Here is a 24,803-nt window from a genome sequence, read left to right on the forward strand (position 1 = left end):
AAAAAAATCTTCTATTGACTCTACTTCTATCTATTGCTTCATTTCTCTGCTTTCCTCTATACAACAAACTTCTTGAAAAAGTTGTGTTCACTGTCTGTAATTACTTTTCTCCCATTCCATCATAAATCCTGTCAAGTCAGGGTTTGGTGCCCACTAGTTCACTAAAACTTCAATGGCACAATTACCAGTGGCTGCCATATTGCTCAATGCAGGGTCAATTTTTAGTCCTTATTGTACTCGACCTATAACCCTTACAATTTTGCTTCATTTGCCTTTCAGGACATCATAATCTCATTGTTTTCCTCACACCTTACTGGTCTCTCTTTTTCGGCCTCCATGGTTGATTTCTGCTTCACTCACTGTCATCTTAATGTTGGTATCCCAAGGATTTTGTTCTCATGCCTTTTCTCTTTTCTGTCTGTGCTCACCCCATCTGTGTTCTTACCCACTTGAAATACCATCTAGGTGATAATGACTTCCCAAATTATATCTCAAGCCAGTAATTCCACACTTGTATTCAAATTGCCTAGTTGACAATCTCCACTTGATTGTCTAACACACCAAATTTGCCATGTCTAAAATATGAATTCTTCACTTTCCTCTCCATGATATCCCTCAGCCAAATACTGAAGGGAAGTTAGTTCATCCTTCCCTTTTCTCAGACCAAAACCCTGGAAGTCAGCTCTGGCTCTTTCTCATATTCTGCCTATAAATGCACTGGAAACCCCTATTAGCTCTGCCTTTAAAACATATCCAGAATCCAACCATTTCATTCTTGATTACTACAAGCATCAGTTGCTTGATATTACAGCAGCCTCTTTAGTGGCATGTTTTCTTATGCTCTTGCTCGCAACAGTCTGTACTCCACCTAGCAGCTAGGGTTATAGTCATACCATCCACGTCTGATTGTACAACAGCTCTGTTCAAAATCCTCAGTGGCTTCCTAAGCAGACTCTCACAGATTAGAAACCAAAATTCTTGCAAGCCCTTGTGATGTGGTCCCTCATTAAATCTCTGATTTCATCTCTAGCTTCTCTCTGCCTCATTCGCTCTGCTCTGCTCCAGCCACACTGACCTCCTTGCTATTCCTCAAGCATGCCAGACATGTTCCTCCTTCCAAGCCTCTGCCCTGCCTGTTTCCTTTCCTGGAGTTGTCCTTGCCCGAAATCCCCACAACTTTTACCCTCACCTCCTCTGGTCTCTGCTCAAAATGTCGCCTTCCCATTAAGGCCTTCACTAACTCTTACCTATTAAAATTACTCCAGCACTCCTGATTCTTCCTATTCTGTCTTTTCTGCAGCACTTTTCATATTATATAGCATTGACATCTTTAAACATTGTTACACACTCAGTTTAAAGCCAGGCTATGTTCTAAAATGCAACACCTTTTTCTCCCAATCACTTCACAATACCTTAAATAGTCTAGGAGTAAACTCCAACTATGAATGGGGGACTTGACAAGATTTGGTGTTTTCCATTTCAGTCCTGGTTCTCCAGCCACATGAGCCCTCTTAATCAAGATGGTCCTTCTAAGTCTGCTCACTTCTTCATTCTGACCTCCAGTCATGACCATCACAGAAATAGATGCTTCCCAATCCACGGAGGAATCCAGGCACAGACAACAACCCCTGGACTAGTTGCTTCGGAAAGCTACTCTCATCTAAGACAGACATTCTGGGTGAATTCAGGAGTTAGGTGATCAAGTTCACCTTCAAAACATGAAGCTTGTAGTGTGAGGGAGAATGAGGCATTTTGTGATAAGGAGACACTACGATATGCTGATGCTCTGATGATGCATTCTGACCCCACTAGCTGGAAATACCTAAGTCCCAGGTATGCAAGTCTGTACCATGGAAACATATACAAGCAAGCAGCAGACCTTTTTGGAATGGTGTGACTTCTTCACCACGTACAAATTGGGTAGCCAAATCCCTGCCCCAGCAAGCTTAAAGAAAAATTTCCCACAGCAAAGAGTTCACTGGCCAAAGAATTTTGTAGCATCCAATCTCGGTTGCAGCTGACCAAGACAATCCAATATGGCTATGAGATATTTCAAAGTCATGAGGAATTGGCCATAGGGAATATAATTTCTGGCTGGGGAACAGTCTCTCAGAACAGTAGATGCATTCTCACATTCCAAGGCTTCAGCTTTTCTCCAATTGCACTGACTTACCCATTAGGACTTTCTCTAGGTTCTGTGACCTCCTTGGTTTTGCTCTTGCAACTAGACTTAGAGTCAAATCCCAGCTTCTCCTTCCCGGGCAATAGAAAAAATTCAGACAAATGGGAGAGATGAGAGAGAGAAAGGTCACCAGAAGGAGAGCATGATGAAAACAAGAGAATGATAGTTATAAGGAGCTAGCATATACATGCATAATTTTGGCCAAGATTGGCCCTACTGGTAGGAGTTGTTCTTTGCATGAAGTTTTCCCATAGTAAATAATAGTCTACTACTCTCTTGGTTGCATCTGAGATCACTGAGCTCACGATTTTTTTTAACTGCATAAGTTTCATAGACCGTCGGTCCAAATGAAGGCTCCCTTGTTTTGTCTCACTCGTGTACACATGGTGCAGCTGTTACTGTCATCTCTCAGTAGTCTCTGGCAATGCCACACTGCTTTACCACCAGCTTCCCGTGTCCTTGCAACATATCTTCTAACCACATTCGTTGGCGGTGCCCCATCTCAGCTTGGCACCATTGGATCCCTGTAGGATAGAGGTTTAAAGCAAATGAGGTTTAATCAAAAGCATTAAGAGTCTCTTGAGGCCAACGTTTTGTTCTAAGTTAACTATATTTATGATAAAATTATTATTTTTTTTGCCTTTCTTCTTCTGGTGACCTACATGTTTAACCAATTGATTATATTTTGCATGAAAATCACAGTGTTCTTTGCCTAGTTTACTTTTGTTATCAGTGCAATGCAAAATCTATTTGCCTGAATCAGGTTGCATTTCATTAATCTTTTAAACATGAAATTGTAATGGTTCAAGGTTAATGATGGATTTAAGAATATGTGTTACTTAAATTGTGACTAACTTATTTTAAAGACATTCCAGAAAATAGTGATTATTTCTAGTAGTGTAAAGGTATGAAAGATGTGTAAACCTTTGCAAGCTTGACTGAACTTTGGTTAGATTACTGAGGACCTTTATAAATGAAGAGTTTAGAGTTTTTCTGAAATGGTAAATCACATGTTGGTTTATTCTAATGCAAGGAAATATGGCATCCATTAGAAAGACAGACAAATATAAAGTATTAGGGAAGTTCAGGGAAGGGAGAGATTATTTCTGGTTAGGGTACTATCCCACTCCTGCAGTGACTGTTCATACCTCGCTCAACTGTATCTAGATCATCTCATTCATTAGTTCTTTAGTCTTTTATTCAAACACATATTCAAAACCTACAATATGCCAGGCATTGTGCTAGATACTAAGGATATGAACTAAATATAGCACCATTCCTTCTCTCAAGGTGTTTAGTCTGGTGCATCAGAGAGTCATGTAAACAAGTAATTATGATGCAGTGTTGTAGCTGTAAGTGTTAAGCTAAAGGTATGTACAAAACACTGTGAGAGACAAATGCGAGGATAATAGCTCCACCTTATTCCAGGGTGACATCAGGGATTGTTAGGGACATCTTAAGAAAGAGACAGGTATTTGCACTGAACTCGGACAAGTTGAAGGTCAAATAATAATTATTCAGGTGGACAGGAGAAGAAAGGGACCTGGCAAACAGAATTACAAGCTCAAAGTCATTGTTACAAGCTATATATTTGCATTTCAAAAGCAACTCCTGTTGTCTTCAAATATGCTCTAAAATAATTTAAATATCTCATTTATTTTTAAACAGAGCCATTGAACTAAGACTAAACTCAGAAAATGATTTACCTGGTCATAGACATTCAAAAAAACAGTCAAATTGTTAAAATGGAAAAGTCAAACCAAAAGTTTGATGGACACTTGTCTATTTAAACTTCACCGCAGTATATTGAAGAAATAAAATGCCCTGTATTGTTGCTGATTTTATAACCATTGATTCTTATTTTAAGCTTCACTTTAACAGCTCTCAGAGGTAGAAATCTAGAGGAAGAGTGAGATCTCCTGAATAAAAAGTATAACGGTAAATAAATTGTTGTTTTTCCCCACTTCCTAGATTTAGCGGTATTTAAGCCCCACCAGTTTTTACTCGGTGCCTGCACACACGTGGGATGTACAAACAGTTCTCGGGTCATACTCTACACGGCACAGCTGCCACCAGAACACGTGGATTCCCCGATTCTGACTATCCTGGATTCTAGAACTATATCCGTACAGTAAGTAGACACGCCGTCTCTGTCACACACTGGAGAATCCCAGTGCGTTCAATCAGGGGAAGAGCTTGTGACATAAAATTAATTTTATTGTGATTAAATGCATAGAAGTGATTAGTTCAGTGGTTCTGGGAACCTTTGATTATCACTTGCCAACTTAATTTCCATTTTGTCTTTATGCAATCAGGGTGAGCTACATAGGTACATAGATTCTATACAAACTTTAATAAAGGAAAAACTGACCACTTACTTGACTGCTTTAGACTTGTCGTATGTGGGGTATAATTTGTAATGATTTGGAATCAGAGTCTGTGTGTGTGTGTGTGTGTGTGTGTGTGTGTGTATATATATATATATATGTTTTCTTTTTGAATATAAGCCAGAACCCTCTTACTCCATTATTCCCCACAGCTGAAGTCAGAAAGAAACTTTCACACACAAGCATGTTCAGATTGTTTCTGATATTAGTGGTTCATGTCCATTTCCTAATACATGAGGTGTAAGGTGTACTGTGGCACTGAGCTAAAATCCAATAGACTTCTCATATCAACTGTTAATACTTGTTCACACTTGTCTTTCTTGGTCTCAGTTTTGTCATCTGTAAAAGAAGAGTTTAGACTGAATAAATCATGGCATCCATTCAAGCTGAAAATATTATGATTCATATTCCATTGTTCCATGTCTAAATTCTCCTACTGGCTTTCAGTGTGCCCTTAAGCTCAGCCACATTACTTACTCCAGAAGACTTCCCACTACTCTTAAGCATTTCTCAATCTAGCAATTTCCTTTCTAGTCCATGACTCGCCTTTCTCATTCCCAGGGATACATTGTAACCGTCATCTGGAACACCCTCTATTCTTCCTTCTACCTGCCCAAATCCAATCCATCTATTAAGTATAAAATCTTATGGATCTCCATAATATATCACCTCCTTCAAGAAGTCTGCTTGATTGCTTCAGCCCTTCCAATCCTTACCTCTCATTTTATAATTACATATTAACTCTATGTTAGATTTCTGAATTTTTCAAGACAATTATGTTATCATCTCTCTCTCTCCCACATCTCATAAGTTCTCAGATGTTCTGCCTCTCCCAATTTTTGTTGTATGGCTTAAATTCAAAATCAAAAACTCACTCGGACATGGAGGGTAGAGACTATGTCATACTTTCTTTATGCTGCTCAGAATAGGCATTTAATAACTACTTAGATCTTTTGTTTTCTTTTGTTTTCTTTTTTTTTTTTTTGAGGTGGAATCTCCCTCTGTCACCTGGGCTAGAGTGCCGTGGTGTCAGCCTATCTCACAGCAACCTCAAACTCCTGGGCTCAAACGATCCTCCTGGAATCTGGGTGTGCGCCACCATGCACGGCTATAGATGTTTTTTTAAAAGAATCACTTTGGATATTTGTGGGGGTATTTTTTACGATAGCACAAATCCAAGTTCATGCACTTCCTTTGAAAATCCTTCACACTTTATTTTTGACTTGAGTAAATGATGATAATAATGCTGTATTTTCCCATCCCCAGGTGGAAACAACCAAGGGAAGTAAATGGAGTTCTGGAACGCTATGTATTATATATTGCAAATCACACACATGATTTTACAGTGTGGAATGTCATCTATAACAGTACGGAACTTTTCCAGGATCACATACTACAAGATCTTCTCCCAGGAAATAAATATCTCATCAAGCTGGGAGTAAGTTTACCTTATTTCTCTCACTTTCTCCACCCTCACATTTCTTCTTTCCTTCCCTTTGTTCCATATTTTCTCCCTCCCTCACTTAAAAAAAGCAAAAAACCCCAAAGCCTCATGTATTGATATTTACACTGAAAACTTACTTCACATCCTAAATATGAATCATGTTGATTTAATACCTACCTATTTATTTTATATTGTGCAAAATGATAGAATAACATTCTGAGTTGGTAGATTTTTCCCAAATCTAAGTTGGGATTATCAGAAATTATTTTATTTCATTATTTGTAGAACATCATAATTGTTGAGAGCTTTTTCTAAAATGCTTGGATTAATAAGGTTATATCCCTGTGGAGCTTGTATTCATTTGAAAATCAATCCACAGTATGAAAATTGAGATCTTATATTTTTAAATGAAGGTTTAAATGACCCCCAAATATTCTTGATTGTTATTATATTCTGGTTTACATTATGCTGCTATCTCAGAAGAACAGTCACTTAATAAAACCCTAGAATCAACATGGTTTAGAGGTTTCTTTAGACAATAGCATTTTTTTAATGCAAAATAGAACTTTTATGCGAAGGTCTTCTAAAAGACCTTGATATTACTGTGGAATTTATACTCAGTAGTTCCTTTTGTTTTTTGATGAAATATAATCTTTTTTAAGTTTAATAGCACATCTGAAAATAACTGAATATAAACATGAGATTGTCCCTATTTGTTTTAAACACACTCTTCATTTTATAGCAATACCTATATAAGGATATTTGCTTTGATAAATGCCATAGAAAATATTCTGCTCTTGATTATGAATAAATTTACATTTATGTAGACACTGTGTATGCATTCATTTTACTTAACATGCTCTTGAATGCTCTAAATATTATACTATGAGAAAATAAACTACATTCCACTATTGCTAACTGTCTGACTTGACACCACAAAACAAGGGCAATCAGACAATGTTAAAAATCCTGTTTAAGACTGACTCCACGTGCCTAGATGTTCAGCACAGCGTATGGGTGCATGAAACAGCATCTCTGGTTACTTAGAGTTTTATTACCCAGGAAATGAAAAGTATACTAACTTGATTTTCAACTGCTAACACAGAAATTGCACTCTTTTCAAAATAGTGGTAATATCAAAATCAAGAAAAGTCTTAATTGCTTGGAAGCAACCCCAATTAAACAGAAATTATCGTGTTCTTGGTTTTTATCAGAAAGAGGCAAATTACATAAAACAAAGTTCTACTCTCAAGGGAGTTTTTAGGATATACTGTGCAGTCAATAAAAATCCATATCAATCCCCTATGTTTTATAAATCTGTAATATCTTGAAAAATAAATACCACTAGATTAGGAGTTCACTCCTCTGAGTTTTAATTCAGATTTTGCTACTAACTATGGGACCTAAGGCACATCCACTTAACCTCTCTGAATTTTATTTTCATCAAGGTTAAAATTAGAATGTTGAACTAAATGATTTTTAATCTCTCCTTCAGCCCTGAAATTCTATGATGCCAAACAAATGGTCTATGGAGTCAAATGGTATCCGTCAGCCACTGAATAATGTTGATGCAAGATGTCATAAAGCTGTGGAAATCCTTGGCTTAACTCTTGCTAGGGAAATAAACTTGTTCACATTATTTTCAATTTCACTGTATTTATTAGGGCAGAAAATACTCTAATGTATTTTCAGGAAGTATTCAACTAAAAGGTTTTATACTTAACTCTGTTAAGCAATAAATTAAATGAACCAGAACATTTTAGGTTCATCCTGGTTAATTGAGGGATTATTGTATGTTTCACAGTTTCAATATAATAACTAGTTTTCAAGGTCATTAGATTAGTAGACGGAGATCAGATTCTCAGCAAAGTAGAGTTGCTTTTATAGATCCTTCTGGCATGTTGACTAAATGCTGGAAAACAAAACACACAGACATCAAAGCTTTTAAGTGCCTTTTGGAATAGAGGAGGTTACATGGGGATTTGAACCACTATGATTTACTCCAGATTTGGAGCAGATATGTTACTTCATGTGGCTTCATTTAATTTTCCCATTTGACTGGATTATAAACTTCTGAAACATAGAGACTGCATCTTTCAAATTTTTTTCTGCAGTTTCAAGCACAGTGTCTATTGGAAATTGGAAGCTCAGCAAACAATTCTCGAATGAATGACCAAGTACACTTATTTCAAAGAATCTGAGACTTGTGATATAAATTAAATAATTTGCTTGTAAACTTCAGAATTGTGGATGGTGTCATTCCAAAGCATACGCTCTTTCCGATATAAGAAATAATATAATATTGCCACACTCAACAAAGTATTTTGAAATGTAATAAAGTGTGATAGCTCCTCATAAAGATAATAAGTTGACAATAAAATACACTATTAATACAGACAGGTATCAAGATAGGCATTGTTTGATAATTTTCATACTACTTCTAGGTATTTGTCACTTGATAAATGCTAACTGTTATATATATGTCCTTGAAAGATTCTTGGAATTGATGAGCTTAACTTTTTAAGTGGTCATTTATGGATAAGGTAGACTTGTTCTTGTTCTTCATACTTTAAAATACGCTGCATTCTTTACACTCCCCCTCACAGTCCCTACTTACCTGAAAACCTACTGGAAAAGAGAATGCTAGTTTTATATCTTCCTAATAGTCATGATTTCAAAAATAATTGATATATTTTTCTTATTTATGCATTTCATTATACCAAAATTTAATCTCTTATTTGGTCAGTTGTAGCTCATCATTTCAGGGGAGTATCACTACAAATTTTTAAAAAGTGGCTGTAATTGATAGGTTGAAACAACGTATTTTAATGGCTCACAGGCTTTCAAAGACTTTTTCATTTCATGAAGACATCTTCAATCAATTTCACTATTTTGTTTAGCTTTCTGAACCAGAATTTTAATCAGCATTCAACTTCATTGAATGCAGTGTCTTGTGGTACAGGAAGGTCATATGAGAATGGGGGTTGATTCAATTTAATTTAGATGATGCCAGTTAGATTAGACCAATCAGACACAACTTTAAGAACATTTATTTTCTCATTGGAGGAACTAAGATATTGCATTGCTTACTTAGGCCTTCTAAGTACATGTATAAAGAATGTGGGCAAAACAAAAGTTTGCAAGTAATTCTGTTATTTCAATAGCCTCTTTATAAATTGTTTTATTTACAAGAAAAATGCTTTCATAAATTCCTTAAATTCTTAGCAGGCTTCTTTGTCAAATTACTGATTTATAGATCTCAGATGACACAGTCTAAGAACAGTCCTTCCAAACCAGGGATGTCTTCGTCTGTCCTAGAAAGCATCATAAAATTCTCAAAACAAAGTAAATTTTGATTCACACCCTGTTTTTAAAAAATAAAAAATTACATGTCCTATAGTACAGTACTTCTTTAGGGAGAGTTAACAGAGGAAATTTTTTAGGACATGAATAAGAAAAAAAATAGTGATAGACCATCAGAATTAATTCCCAACGTGTTAAAAGTTTAACAGTAAGATGTTGCAACATTTTTCCCTAGTAAGGAAAAAAAAATCTGGAAGATGCAGGTGGACAGATTTTCTCTTTCTCTGAGAACTGGAAAGAATTTTCTTTGACCATTTTTCCTTTGATAATTCAGCTGTCTCATATGGTCTTTTTTCCTGCCATATTTTCTGGTGGACTTTTAGCACATTTGAAATGTGTGTGTGAGTTTGTGTGTGTTTAAGTTTTCTATTTTAATCTTTAGGTAGTTATTTCTTGGGCTAACAGTGACATATCTTAAAGCTTGACTCAGGTTTTGGCCATAAGCTCAACTGATTTCTTCTTTATTTGTGAAGATTCCATTTTTGAGAGGAGTATGATTTTTCTCTTACATAGATAGGCACATGCCATAGCTGAGAATTAGAGGATACCCACAAAGTTTAAATAGGTCCATAATCTTGATACAATTTCATGTGCAGGCCACAATTTAACCCATCTGATACTTGCTTAAGCTGATGAGAAATTATGTTGAAGACACAGGCTACTGTTATAGTCTTACAATAGGAAATGAGATCGATCTCCACGTTTGCTGACCATAAATTGTTATTTATACTTATAATGAAGAATTTGAAACTAGTTGCAACAACTTTGCAAATAGTATTATATTCATATAGAAAAATCTAAAAAGATATTTTTCCTATCTTTAGAAAAAATAATATTGACTGCTTTAAGAATCACAAAATCATTCCCTCAGTATCAAACTGAAAATCAGAGGAGAGACCTAAAGAAATAAAGAGGTGCTTTAATTTTTTATGTTAGTAATATCTGTCTTCCATGAAAAGGTACTAAATAACTCTCTGCTCTTTACGTTGACCTACGATTTTGATTCATTTTCTTACTGATTTTGGTAAGATTTAGTGCTTTCTGAAATATTTTTAAATTTCATTGTGTGAATTGCAGTTGTAAACAGAAGCGATAATGAACAAAGCTTACATATAGTTTTCAAATATCATTGTTATATAAGGATATAATTGCTAACATTTGCTAGCAAGTATAGGCTGAAACACCCTGTGTGTGTGCCTCAGTTTCCTGGAGAAATGCTTGTCCAGTAAGTTTGAGAATTATTTGCCGTTTATTATGAAGTATACAAAGAAGTTTCTGAATATCTTTAACATTCATATTACCATTTCTGGCATTAACGATACTTTATTAGGGGGGTTATGTGATCATTTTAAATTTATCAGCCATGTTTTAATGAAGCCCATCTCCTCTTACACAAAAGTAAATTATTTGACCCTTTAAGATATTAAATAATTACTCAACAACTGATTTGTGTTTATTGATTTATGAGAAACATTGTTTTATTTAATTTCACATGGTATTGTACTATAAACATACTGGTCACACTATAGTAAATAAAAGGTAATTATATTTGCTGTAGACCTATTTTTTCCCCTAGCATTGTGTTGTTCTATCCTGAAGTACTTTTCTCGTGTGGTTTGTACACATGCCACATGCATGTGTGTGTTTAATTCATTCCGGGAACTTTTGTGCGAGGCCAACTTCAGCAGGGCTATTCACTCAATCAATATATGCCCTACATCTCTGGGCTGCAACTTGGAATGGTGGTTTAATTCATACATTCTGGGTTATTTTCTAATTATTGGAGATGACTGTGCCATGTCCTAAAAAGCAAACTACTTAAATGTCGACCCTCAGCATTGACACAAATTTATTTTGGATGGTCAAAGTAGCACTATTTAAAAGAATCTGGAACTCTTATTAAGAATTCTCTTTCTTCCACGCTCATCAAAGCTTTTGGGACCAAGAGTGAAATGTGCTTCTTTTGCATCTCTGTGTAGGCTTGCACGGGTGGTGGGTGCACCGTGAGTGAGGCCAGCGAGGCCCTGACGGACGAGGACATACCCCAAGGCGTGCCAGCCCCCAAAGCCCACTCCTACTCACCTGACTCCTTTAATGTCTCCTGGACCGAGCCTGACTACCCGAATGGTAAGTGAACTCTTTTAGCCTGAAGTTAAAAAGATGATTAGCAAAGGTAAATTAATATTCTAAATGGCAGCTTCTATGTGGTGCTTAATTTTTAATGATCATTTTAGCACATAAAATACCTGAGATAGTATCATTGTCTGTAGTTGGGGAGATTGTGGTTTTTAGGTTAACACACAATTTTGGTGGCTCAAAAGTGCTCCCTTTTGATAGTTCTTGTGTACTGCATCGTATTGTTTAACGTGCTCCAGGAGAGGGGAAGAGAACAGACGAGAATATGCTGTGGTGAGAGTGACATTGTATTTTCAATGACTTTTTGTTTTTAACAGCCATTAGTTCTTCCTTGGAGAAGGAGAGAGGTGGAAAGTTCATGTACATATTGTATTTCAAAATGCTTTTCATTTAATAAGTTTATCTTAAAAGAGGCCACTTGGAACTCTATTTTTAATATGCTATTTATAAATATTTCAACATGCAGCTTTTAAACACTGCATAGATTAAACATACATACATTTATACTTATTTAACTTGAAGCAAGTTGTGTGTATTTCTAGGCGATATATATGTCTTTGTACAGTTTAGAGAATTAAGCTAGCTAGTTAAATTTCACTAAAATAAAACCTCATTATAAGAATTTGTAATAGTTTGGGTAGAAAGTGCTTTATTCATTTATTAGAAATATCTTTATGATTCACACAACATAAGTACCATTGTTTCACGCTGATAGAAGCTTACATAACATCAGTTTCATTCCTTTTTGAGATAAATATCGGGAAGACTTTTAATATCATAGAGACTGTTTTACGTAACTCATTACTGAAAATTGAAATAGCCTCTTTTAGCAAAGCCAAAAGAACAAAGGAAAAAAGTTGCAGTTTTATTAGTTTGTCTTATGTTTACTATGATATTAATTATTCCAACCATCTCATTTTAATTAAACTTTTGGCAAATGCACTAGATATATTTGAGGTAATGGAGAGAACTCTAATAATTAGAGTGAGTGATTATCTCTGCTATTGAAGTTATTCTTGAACTATTACAAATTTCCTAATAAAATAAATGGATATCTATTTGATACTATATTAAGCAGTCAAAAATCTTGTCACACTTCTTACTCCACAAAGAAATCTAGTCCATAGGTGACAATGAAAATGTTAATGATTTATAGCGATTGGATTGCTGTTAAATGCTGTTACATGATTTGCATAGTTGAACACTTCCCTTCAACCAAATTGGTAGTTGCAACTGGAATTACGATTGCAGTCAGTATCCTCGATTGTTCAGGGAAATACTTTCCACGTTTCAATGATCTTTGCTTATTATGTTTTGTGCATTTGCAGGCAGTTTTAAAACATATTCATTGAGCAAAAAGAATTTGGAGATTTGTGATAACCTTTCCCTGGTATTCTAAATTATTGTGTTTAATCATGGCAGAATTTTCAGAATTTTTATTGTGGTACAATGGTTGGACATTTATTAATAGAAAGTAGTTTTTTATTAAAAAAACAAAACAGAAACAACAAACTACTTCTTTCCAGTACTCCTCTTCACTTTCCCCAAATTTTTAGTGTTTAATTCCTCTTGTTAATTGGGGACTGATAATCTAATTGTTGGAAAACAGCTTTTCCCTTCATCTGTTTTCAAAGACCCTGCGCTTCTCCCAAATACCCAAAGAATAAAATCCAGTTCTTTAGGCCAGCATTCAGGTTACTACCAACCTGTGACTCAACCTGAATTTACATCGTCTTGTAACACATCTTCCTTTCTAGCCACTCTGAAATATTTATGTCTTAATGTAGGGTTGAAAGACGTGGGTGTAGAGTCAAATAAGCCTAGAGTCAAAAATTGTCTCTGATGTATAGTAACTGTGTTACTTAGGGAAATTTGCTACATCACATAAACCCCAGTTTCCATGAGTATAAAATCGGGATTAACAATCCCTACCATTTCTCTGTCTTTCCCTGTAGAAATCCAACTCATTCTTCCAGGCTTCATGTAGGCCACGTATTCCATGAAATCATTCTACTCTTCCTTCTGCTCAACTGCGCTCCTCCTAGTTAAGTTTTCCCTCTCCTCTTAACCATATGCCCTGTTTCTTCTATGTCTTCACAGTGGCACTTACTGCACTCAGCCTGGGCTTAAAGTTATTTGGATACATGTTCAACATTCCCAACAGATAAAAAGGACCAGGAATCATTCGTTTCTCTTTCCCTTCACAGAGCCTAAAACAATGTTGTACTTTCTGTTGGTACCCTATAAATATTTAGTTCATTGAATTGTTTCTTGTGGAAATTGCCTTTGATCAGTGCCATATATACTGTCTTGGCTCTTTAGTGATACTCAGAGAGATGATAGAAGTACTTATAGTCTAGTTCCTGAAATATATTTGTTCAAAATGTATTTGTTCCTAAAAAATATTTTTCTAGTTGTGTAGAGTCTGGGACCAGGTTTTTCTTTTGGGAGTTTAGAATTTGTACTGGCATGCTTGCTACTTGGTTCAGGTCATGCTTAATATGCCTAGAGAATTTGTCCTGTTTTGGTTTCTTTTGTTTAATACTGTACCAGCAGCTCCAAGGACAGTGCCCAACACATGATAGTTACTCAGTTAAAAATCTATTGATTGCCACTATAAAACAAACAAACAAACAAAGAAAAAACCAGAAAATAACAAGTGCTGGTGATGATATGGAGAAATTGGAATCCTTATACACTGTCAGTGGGAATGTTAAATTATGCAGCTACTATGGAAAACAGTATGGAGGTTCCTCAAAAAATTAAAATTAGGATTACCATATGATCCAGAAATCCCACTTCTTGGACTTACATCAAAAAGAATTGAAAAGAGGATCTTGAAGAGATATTTGTACACCCATAGTTATTGCAGTATTACTCACAAAAGCCAAGCGGTGGAAGCAAGCCAGGTGTCTACGGACAGATGGGTAGATAAACAAAATGTGGTATATACAATGAAATATGATTCAGCCTTACAAGGAAAAAGAAAGGGAAAATCCTGTCATATACTACAATGTGGATGAAACCTGAGGGCATTATAATAACTGAAATAAGCCAATCATAACAATAAAAAACAAATCATGATTGTACTTATGTGAGGTATCTACAGTAGTCAAACACAGCAACAGAAAGTAGAACTATAGTTACCAGGGGCTGGGTGGGAAGGGGAAGTGGAGAGTTACTGTTCGATGGATAAAGAGTTTCAATTTTCCAAGATGAAAAAGTTCTAGAGATCTGTTGCACAACAATGTGCATGTAGATAACAGTACTATACCATATACTTAAAAATGGTTAAAATGATAAATTTTATGTTATGTGGTTTTTCACCATAATAAAAAATCTATGATAACAGGGAGGATGTGATAAAGTGACATCAATTTTTAAGCCAGAAAATAAAAGGTCAAGGACGGTGTTAGCTTAAAACAAACAAAAATTTGTTGATTAATAATCACATAAAGATATATGCATAAAATATACATTTGTTAAACAAGGGTGAGATCTGTTATAGACTTTACTTCTCTCACTTGATAATAGGGTACAACCATCTTTCCATGGCAGTTGTATAGCTTGACCTCGTTGTTTGGAAAGGCCACTGAATGAAACCAGAGCTTATGCAACACATCTTTTATTGTTGGATATGTAAGTTTCCGTGACTGTTCTATTACAAACAATGCTACTTGCTATTAATTGCCTTAGCCTGCCAAGCACAGTCTTTTAAGCACTAAGTCATTATCACTTGATTCACACCACAAGACTTCGCTGGCCTTCAAATATGTCCTGCTTAATTCCAGTCCCTCGCTTCACATACCTGCAGAAATAATGATGCAACACTCCAACTCTGTGTTTCTCTAATCGGAGTCCTTTGCACCCACGTTCCCTCTGGCAAAGGTGTTCTTTACAGGCTGTGGTTTCAGGCAGGATTTTAAAACCTCTAAAAGGAGCTAATTTTAGGTCCAAGGTTCATAAGAATCCTTCGTTATGTGGGACCTTGACTCTTTCTTTGTAATATCATTAGCCATCAACGAGAAGTAGCACAAGGATTACTGTCTAATAAATTTGTGATCTGTATTGTGTGGATTACAATTGCATAATTAGACTGATGCTTTTGAGAGCTCCCAAATTCTCATGAGTCATATTCCCTTTTAGAAGCTCAGGCCTTAGAATCCTGAAATGTGTTTTCTCCTCACACTTGAAGCCTACCTTGCAAAAACAGCATAGCTATCTGACTGTGCCAAACGTATTACTCATTGTCTAGCATAACATTTCTAGTGACATTTAAAACTCATTAGAATATATTTTTTAAAATACTAAATATAGAATATGAAATTTTTATTTTTATTAGTAGTTATCATTTCTTGTAACCATCCTCTATCTGTACCTACATAAATCTCTCCAAAATAATTTCCGTGTTAGACTGTGAGCCGCATGAGGGCAGGAATCTTACGGACCTTGTTTGCTGCTCTAGTACCAGCCCTCGACAGGGTGCCAGTCACAGAGTAGATGAGTATTACGCAGCTGTTGAATGAATTAATGTTTGCTGATCATAGAGACAATAATCAAATGGTGATTGTGTTGATGTGAGAAGCAAATGCATATGCAATGATACAATGTACACAAATGCACATCGAGAGCACATCGCATAATTATGTACTATAGGTGGGTTGATTTCAAAGGCAGTAGAGAGGAGTCTCCTTCTTGGCCCACTGAAGGCTTGAAGCACACATTTAGCGACCCGGTGCTTCAGTTTGGGATTTCATCAGCCAGGTAATCTGTACATATTCTAAGGAGAGACAGCAGGTAGAACTGTATCTGCTTCCCATCCTCAGTACAAAAGGATATATTGTAACTGTGATCAGGATTTGTTAATGTCAACACGACTATGCTAAGAAAGGAGCCTGAGAGCTAGGGTCTTCTTGAGGAATGAAGGATACTCGAGGAGCCTACAGAAATATTTTCCTAATCCAGTCAAATTTATACATGGACATGTATCAAAACGGTGGCAATCATGTCAATAAGAATACAAAAATGTTAGGAGGTTGAATGTTTTTCGTAGACTTATCCATAGTGCCTTAGAGACATTAGAACATAATCAAAAGAACATTTAGTTCAGTTTTTTGAGCATTATTTCAGGAATGGGTGGTGGAGAAACCAATTAACTATAGATCTTTTATACCGACTGTATGTATGTTATCCTTCACATTAAGAGATATGCTATAGAAATAAATTTTTTATACATGAAGGCATATGTGTAAATACTAATTAACTACTCTACCCAGGCATAGAAAGAAGTATTTGATTTCCTGCTAACATTAGTAATAATAATAACAGTAATAATAATAATAATAGCTATAATTTATAATTATTTTCCAGGCACTTTAATTCTCCTATCTAGCCCATGAAATAGGTATTGTTATCCTACAGATGTGGAAACTCAGATTTATAAGTGTTAAGCAATTTAATTACTCAAAATCAAGACAGTTAAATAGGAATGTAATCTAAACAAAGCAAGGTGTGAATGACAAAAATTCATGGTTTTATTCAGTGTACTGTTCTGTCTTTACTTTTTGTAGAAATGCTCATAATGTAGGATTCCATCTAGTCAGGTGAAAAAAAAGAAATTTTTTAGTTACTTTTACTTGTTCAATATCTTGTTCTCATTGCTAATATTCAGAACTCATAAGACCTTGGTTCTGATTTCTTTTTCTGGTTTTAAAGAAATAACTGTTTGGGGTTTTTTTTTCCACTTTTTATTTTGAAATAACTTTATTTTTTAAGCAGTCAAAATGTGATTCTATTTTCTTTCCTGGAAACGTTGTTTTAATAGATGGGATGGATTATAGAATTTCGCGAATCACTTAGGAAAACTGCTTGACAGTTTTGAGCAAACCTTGTGTAACTTTTATGAAACACCTCCAGTCAGTTTGTCAGGTAGAATTTCCCAAGCACAATCTTTTTTAGATTCCGTTGATTCCATTTTTAGGAGAGCTTAACAGTAATAAGGCACTAGCCCACAATGTGAAAGCTCTTCTCTCTTTTCCTTTTTAATTGAAGGATCAAGTATTCACATAGGGAGACATCTGCCACATTCAATCATCATCCAGACCTTGAGGGGAACCCTCAGTTGCTATTCATATTGCCATGCCGCACTGGAAAAGACAAACAAATATGTTTGGAGCATCTATATTCACTATCCATGTTATTTTTATGACACACTAAAGCATTGTTGTTTAATTCTTACGGTAAACAGAATTCTTCATTGTAAATAGAGATACCTTGTATTAAATTTACCTTGTGTTGTACTTGTATTGAATTTCCTTGGTATATATGACAACCTATTGAGCACCTAAAGAAATACAATTTGACATAACATGATGAAGAGGCACAAAGATATATACCCCAGTGGATATGCTTTATGGACAATTATGATCCAGCTTCCCTGTGAAAATTAAACACCTTAAAAATACTATTTAATATCGTTATGGAGAGAGAAAGGTGATAAATTTGAAACTGCTTATGTTGGATAGCCAGTAGAAATTAAGTATCTATTTTGTGGATTATCCATTGAAGAAGTGACTGTGTAGAACTAGATTAAATTAAACTGGATTAAGGCAGAACCTGTTCCCCTATACCACATGGTATAATATGGTTTTATTTTGCTATAGCTACCTTACTGTTATTAGCACAAGAGAATAAGCAAGAAAAAGCACAAAAAAAATATAATATGGTATGACATTATAAAACAAATGACAATAATTTATTTTGTGTCGTATATTTCTTTTTTGCCTTTCTACATTCTCTCTCTACATTTCTCCCTCTGCCCTGTGTCCTGCAAGGCTGACCCTGGCTCACAGTATCAATGGGCCTCCTCTCTCTCTGGCTTCCTGTTGGTTTGTCCATGGGCAGTGGCAGCAACAGATGAGAGGGAGAGAGGAAAGTGAGTCTCAGGACTTAGTTCCCTTGGTTCCCTTTCTGCATGGCTCTGGATTCTAGGGTTTCATTCTCCTACTAAAGGCTACAGTTCCTATCCAAGGACCCTTCCTATAGTTCTGCCTCTTTCTCCAGGTTTCTGAATCTGTTCTCACCCTTTCCCCTACAAATGTAAAGATGTTTACTGGTTCCTGGCCAGCTAGTTAACATGGTCTTCTAGGAGTCCTAGCTATTACTAGCTGGGGATACTTTATTATCACTTGTTGCTTTTGCTTAACCGTACCCACATCTTTGTAAATAGTTCTTTCACTAAATTCTCTTCTGTTGCCCATTTGAGTTGCCATCCGTTTCCTGCTAAACCCTCACTGATTCCTAAATCTCACTTAATCCACATTTAACACACAGATTTTTTTTTGAGGGAGGGGATATGAAGATAAATTTAAGATAATTTTATTCTAAGAGTGGCAAAAGTAAGTAATTAAACCAACAAAAATTCCATTTTCTTAAACTTTGTTCTGGCACAATAGACATCTTAAAAGTAAATCAGGAGAGCTGTGTTCAAAGGTTTGGGGGCAGCTTGCTTAATAAATCCATGGTATTGAATTTTTTAAATGGTTAACAACTTAGTGATATCTCATTGAAACCTTTCCATTTATATCGTGAAATCTTTGCTGTAAATAGGCAGATATGGTTTATGATGTTTTCCCTCTTGATGAAGTAGCGCCAAGTGTCAAGTTTAGCTTAAAGATCAGTTTCTCAGAGAAGCTTTATTCCCTAACCCACCCAAACTAGTTTAGCATCCACCTCTCCATTCTCCATTCCCATTTTTCCTTCGAGTCCATCTGATTTTTCTTTAATAAACTTTATACACATGTAATGCACCTAAAGATTGTCTTCTCAGTTAGATTGAAAGTTTCCTGAAGGCAGTAACCGGGACTGTTAGATAACTTCTCTATTACCATGTTCTATATAACTTCTACATAGTTCTAGGTAACTTCTATATACCATGGTAACGTATAATAACACAATGCCTGGCACGTGGTAGGGACTCCAGACATATTTACTGATGCACAAAATCACTGCCAAAACCAAATCTATTAAATCTGGCAGACTTTTTTCCAAAAATTATTTTATAATATTTAGTCAATACCTGTTTCTCTGGACTTTCTGGACTTGATTGGAGTAGGGAAGAAATCTTAAGTAAATAGTCAGCAAAGAAATATAAGACACTGTTAGGTAATTACAGATGGTGTACCAGGGAGGTATACAGACCTGTCTGGATTTGTTTTAGAGAGATGTGCAGATCGGTTTCTACAAGAGACATGTAGTACATGAAATAGGTCAGAATAGGAGGAGATAGTGTAAGGCAAGCTTCCCATAGCACTTAGGGCTTTAATTCACCCATTTCCTCATTTTATAACAATGCAAATAACAGTTCTTATTTCTTAGAGTTGTCAATGTTAAAAGAAATAGTCTATATAAAACATTTAGTCTACTGTCTGACTCAAAGTAAGTGATCAGAGCACTTTTTAAATAATTACTTTTAATTATTTTAAGTGCTCTACAATTTTGAAAATACTTACATGGCATGTCAAGACCTTAGCATTTTCCTTTCCCCAAAGCTACCCATACATGTGTTGTACTCTAGTTACAAAAGGAAAGCATCTCCTTAGGCTTCAGTTGAAAATGTTCACTACATTATAGTCATTAGTTTTGGTTACTCAGTTTAGGAATCTGAGGTCAATGAAATTACAGTTGTTGTCTTAATGTATGTTTTAGACTTATATCTTACTAAATGTGTGGTTTAGAATGGAATTATACAATGTTTCATATTATACTGATTTTGTTAGTATCAAAATCAGTTTAATATGAGATATAATATGTAAAGCAGAATAACACTAGCTCTACAATGTGGTTCTACAATTTATCCTTTAGCTCTTTCTATATATGCTGTCAAATACTGTTTACCTATTTGCTGGTAACTCCGTGTGTGGGGGGGGGCGGTGAGGTTCTGGGTGTGTGGGTGTGATCTCCCCTGTGCTAAAGTCGGACTTCATTCTCACCCACCTCTCAATCCGGATACATTCTGGAAACTAAAAACTTTCTGAGCAGTTGAATTAACTGTCACAAGTCTCACTTAATTTCATTCTCAGCTCATTTGCCATATACTCATCTTACTCCAAGCCCTTCTTTCAATAACTGTCTATTCTTTCTATACCCACACTTCCAGATGTCATGGTTATCTATTTCCTCAACATAGATTTCTAGGGGTTGACTTGCTAGAGTCAGGTAGACACACACACAAAAGAAGTAACTTTTGAGAGACTGTCACTGAGGGAGGATGGAGAAGAACTCAAAAAACAGACCTAAGGATTAATAAGGTGCAGTCGCTAAGTGATGTTTAGGAAAGTAGCTGGGTACGAGCCCTGTATCGCATCAGTCTCCAAGGTATTGCTGAATTACAGAATGTAGTCTTTGCTGTCCATAATCACAGTGTGAGTGTTCACAAAATGATTCAATTATATTCATTATATTCTGTGTGAGAAGACAGGTAAGTGTGTGGGCACTTACTAGAAAGATTTCCTTCAAAAATGGTTAAGATTTTTTTTAAGTTCATACGTAAGGGATGAGATTTAGTTATAACGAAAATTAACTTCTATAAAATATCTCATTTCCCAATATGTCAAATAAATGAGATATTATGCACATAATCCTAACATAAAAGAAATTCTCTGTTCCCCAATTATGTAAGAAAAGGGGATTATTGATTTGGGTACTTTCTATCTCGGCTGAAAAGCAGGTCAAGTAGATAGCATTTCAAGGGTCTTATGGTTTCTTTAAGAGGTTCTGCAACACATTATTTGCTCATAAGATTTTTTTTTTTGGAGAGGATTAAATGATTGCTTCGCAGAGTGCCTCACACATAATGTTTTTTTGGTCATTATTATTACTGTGATTATATTCATTTTTCTCTTCCCTTAAATTTTCTATGTATATTATATGTAGGTGGTTTTTTCACTATATATCTTTCATTTCTTAGTTTTAATTGATTTGTGCTTTCTTTGTGTCAAGTATTAAATGGCATTAAACCATAATACTTTCCATAGGTATTTATAAAGTTACCCTAGATGGTCACACTAGAAATAAAGAACAGATGCTAGCAGCCACACTTTTTGGTAAAGCCATAAGTAGTACATGATAGAAAAATAAAATTTAGAAATAAGGGTAATAGACTTATCAGAAAGAAAAACCATACAAGGTTATATTCTAAAAGGAAAATGGGTCATAGCAGTAGCTTTTTGAAAGTATTAACTCATTTAAATAAAAAAGCTCTAATCCTGAAATAATGCATTGACCAAGATCTAATCGGTAAAAGAGCAAACGTGCTAGGTATTTAAGACGGAGGGTATTTTACAGAAGGAGTTAGTTTCAAAGGTGTTGGAAGGGCTGGAAGAATGAAAGGGAAAGGGTGGTGAGCACTGGAATAGCAAAAGGGGTGATTGACAGGGAGCCACTGCTTGCTTCTGTATTTGCTGATTTGACACTTGAAATGCCAACAACATTCTACTACTGAAGAAGCTGAACATGCAGAAGAGATGCTTCTGCTGTCTGGAATGCTTGAGGCTGCAGGTACTTTGCCTCTCTGCTGATGTAGCAGCTGTCAGCAAAGCCCTCAGCTCTTGGAGCTAGAACCTGAACATTTTTTCTTTCTCCCTGTTGTGTCCTTCTAAGCAGTGCCTCCCACTAGCAAAACCTAATGGAAAGCCAACAAGCAAGAGAATTGGAAAGGTAGCTTGTAGGCTTGCAGCTCAGCAGGACAGAGCAAACTATAGAAGTGTGGATGCAGGGCTGTGGACATTAAGTGAATCACCATGTTAGCTATTCAGCACTCAATGAACACTCTTCTGCTTTCCACCACCTTCCATCACCAAATATAATCACTCTATGCTTCCACCTAACAAGATACGACTATGCTTTGTATAAATGAAGATGCTCTCAGCTCCATCATCATATTGGTTATTTGGGGGGATGTTAATTCCCCTTTTAGTTCAGACACCACCTACTTGGATATTCTGAAGCTTAAGAAAAACTAAACTGTGGCCAGGTGTGGTGGCTCACACCTGTAATCCCAGTGCATTGAGAGGCTGAGCTGGGAAGATGACTTGAAGCCAGGAGTTCAAGGCCAGCCTGGGCAACACAGAGAGATCCCCATCTGTGCATATAATTTTAAAAAATTAGCTGAGCATGGTAGCACACACCTGTGGTCTTAGCTACTCAGGAGGCTGAGGCAGGAAGATCATTTGAGCCCAGGAGTTGGAGGCTACACTGAGCTATGATTGCACCACATTCTTTTCAGGTGTCACTCCAGCCTGGGTGACAGAGTAAGACCTGGTCTCAAAGAAAAAAAGAAAAAAGGAAAAAAAAAAAAAAGGAACCCCCACCTAAGTTGTAAATTAACACCTGTCTTCTTTATATAAATCAATGGGGGAAAGGAGGAAGGAAAATTGGTTATCATATACAAATCTCTATATATTAAATAATAAGCAAGAAATAAAATATGATAGCATTTACAATTCTTGTTTCTATCATTAGTTGTGAGGTCATAGTTGATATTTACAACTTTTTCCCTTTGTTCTCGGCCAGTAGTTCATGGGTTTGGGATTTTTTTTTTTTTTTACCTAGTGAAGCACCCAAATCTTTATTACCAAAGAGTGTGTGCCCTTAGTGGTTGTATCTTTATTGGGTTGCTGTAAACTTTCAATACTTATATGATTGGACCTGGTCATATAAACAGATGCCCTTTTGAATGTCCCGAGTGTCAGCAGGAAGCCAGATTCTCCTTCCATACATACCTTTTCTCTTTGCCTGTAGGGATAGCTGCATGGGGATCCCAAATTGCCAGGTAATATTTTCAGTTTCTAATTTAGCAATGCCTTTGTTGGAACGCATGATGTAAGCATTTCTCTGTGTGGGCAGAGAAAGCAAACATATTTTGTGTAAGTGATTAAGTGCAATATTAAGACAAAACATGCTTATTTCTTCCCCTTTCTGCCCATCCCCACATTTTCTCAGTATAGAAAAACCAGCATCAGATATTGGTCCTTAGTTCAAAGCCTATGCAGCATCCTGTAGGAACCCAACATTCACAGGGTGTTGTCACTCGGCTTGTCCTATAATACAGACTTCAAGAGGTAATTCCAGCAATCTCTCAGGCTATGGGTTGATAAGGTATATTGTAAGGTGAGTAGCTTCCATGGATATTACCCCACTGCCGTACTCTATTGCTGTAAATGGATTTCTTATTCAAAAGCAAGGTTGTGAGGGCTATCCTGCATGCAACATTCTAGAAGTTCACAGATGATGGCACTGCCAGACTATTGTGAGCAAGTCTAGAGATGAGCAATTCTCTCCCAGGAGAGAGGGACATTGGGGAAAAGAGCTCCTGGTGTTATAGTGCCATGATTAATGTTATCCCTAATTTGATTGTAATAAAACAGAACCTTTGCATTCACAAGACTGAGAGTCAGGCCACCTGGTAGCCAACTTTTAGGGACTTCCTTGATGGCCTTGGCTAGAGTCTCTTGTTTCAAACTTATTTCTTCTCCTTTTCCTACCTGTATCTCTGAGCTATTCTTGAAGACCATATTTTTAGCAACTTTCGGAGATGGAGGTGTCTCTTTTTCTAGTAGTCTTAAATTCTCACTCTATATTGAATGTTGACATTATTACTATGCTCTGTATTAATTATTGATTAATTCACTCAATATTTATTATACACCTACTATGTTTTAGGCATAGTGCTAAGTTCTAGAAATATATGGGTAAGGAAGAGTCATGATTGCCTTGGGGACCCTAGAGTCTACTGGGGAGGTCAGGCAATTAAACAAGGAATAATAATACTAATGATGTGATAAATTGATAAGTGCTATGATAGAGATGTGCTGTGTACTATAGGAGGAGCATCCAACTTCTGTCCTGGGGAAGATTATCTAACAGAGGAACATTTAAGATAATTCTTCAAGAGCACACTCAGGCCACTGTAAAATTAATTTTACTTTGACAGAGGCTCTAATTTAGCATATATGCAAAGTTTTGTTTCGCACAGTATAACGTTAGTGTAGTCAGTTTGGGGATCTATATTTCTAGTGAACATAGACCCTTGGTTATGCTAATCCCTAACTTCCTTTCTATGAAAATGTTTTTATTGCGTAAATCAAATGATTATGTTCAATAGTCATTTCAATTTCTCATATCGCTACTAGTTGATTTAATGAAGATTCACATGATTTTCCTTCTGAAATAAATTTTAATTGATCCCTGAAACTAGCAAATCATAGTTTCTTTCACCCATTCATGAGTGCTT

The 24,803-nt window shown here is 36.0% G+C and overlaps 1 protein-coding gene across 1 annotated transcript in view; it reads left to right on the forward strand.

Moving 5' to 3' along the window:
- The window catches only part of USH2A (usherin), a 611,994-nt gene that overhangs the window by 296,789 nt on the left and 290,402 nt on the right, over positions 1-24,803 (forward strand). Inside the window, exons 32-34 of the mRNA XM_069459264.1 lie at positions 4,154-4,313; positions 5,836-6,007; positions 11,356-11,503. Coding sequence (XP_069315365.1) covers positions 4,154-4,313; positions 5,836-6,007; positions 11,356-11,503 — 480 coding nt within the window. The remainder of the gene's footprint in view (positions 1-4,153; positions 4,314-5,835; positions 6,008-11,355; positions 11,504-24,803) is intronic.

The sequence above is a fragment of the Eulemur rufifrons genome, chromosome 27 (assembly GCF_041146395.1).
Source record: "Eulemur rufifrons isolate Redbay chromosome 27, OSU_ERuf_1, whole genome shotgun sequence".
NCBI lineage: Eukaryota > Metazoa > Chordata > Mammalia > Primates > Lemuridae > Eulemur > Eulemur rufifrons.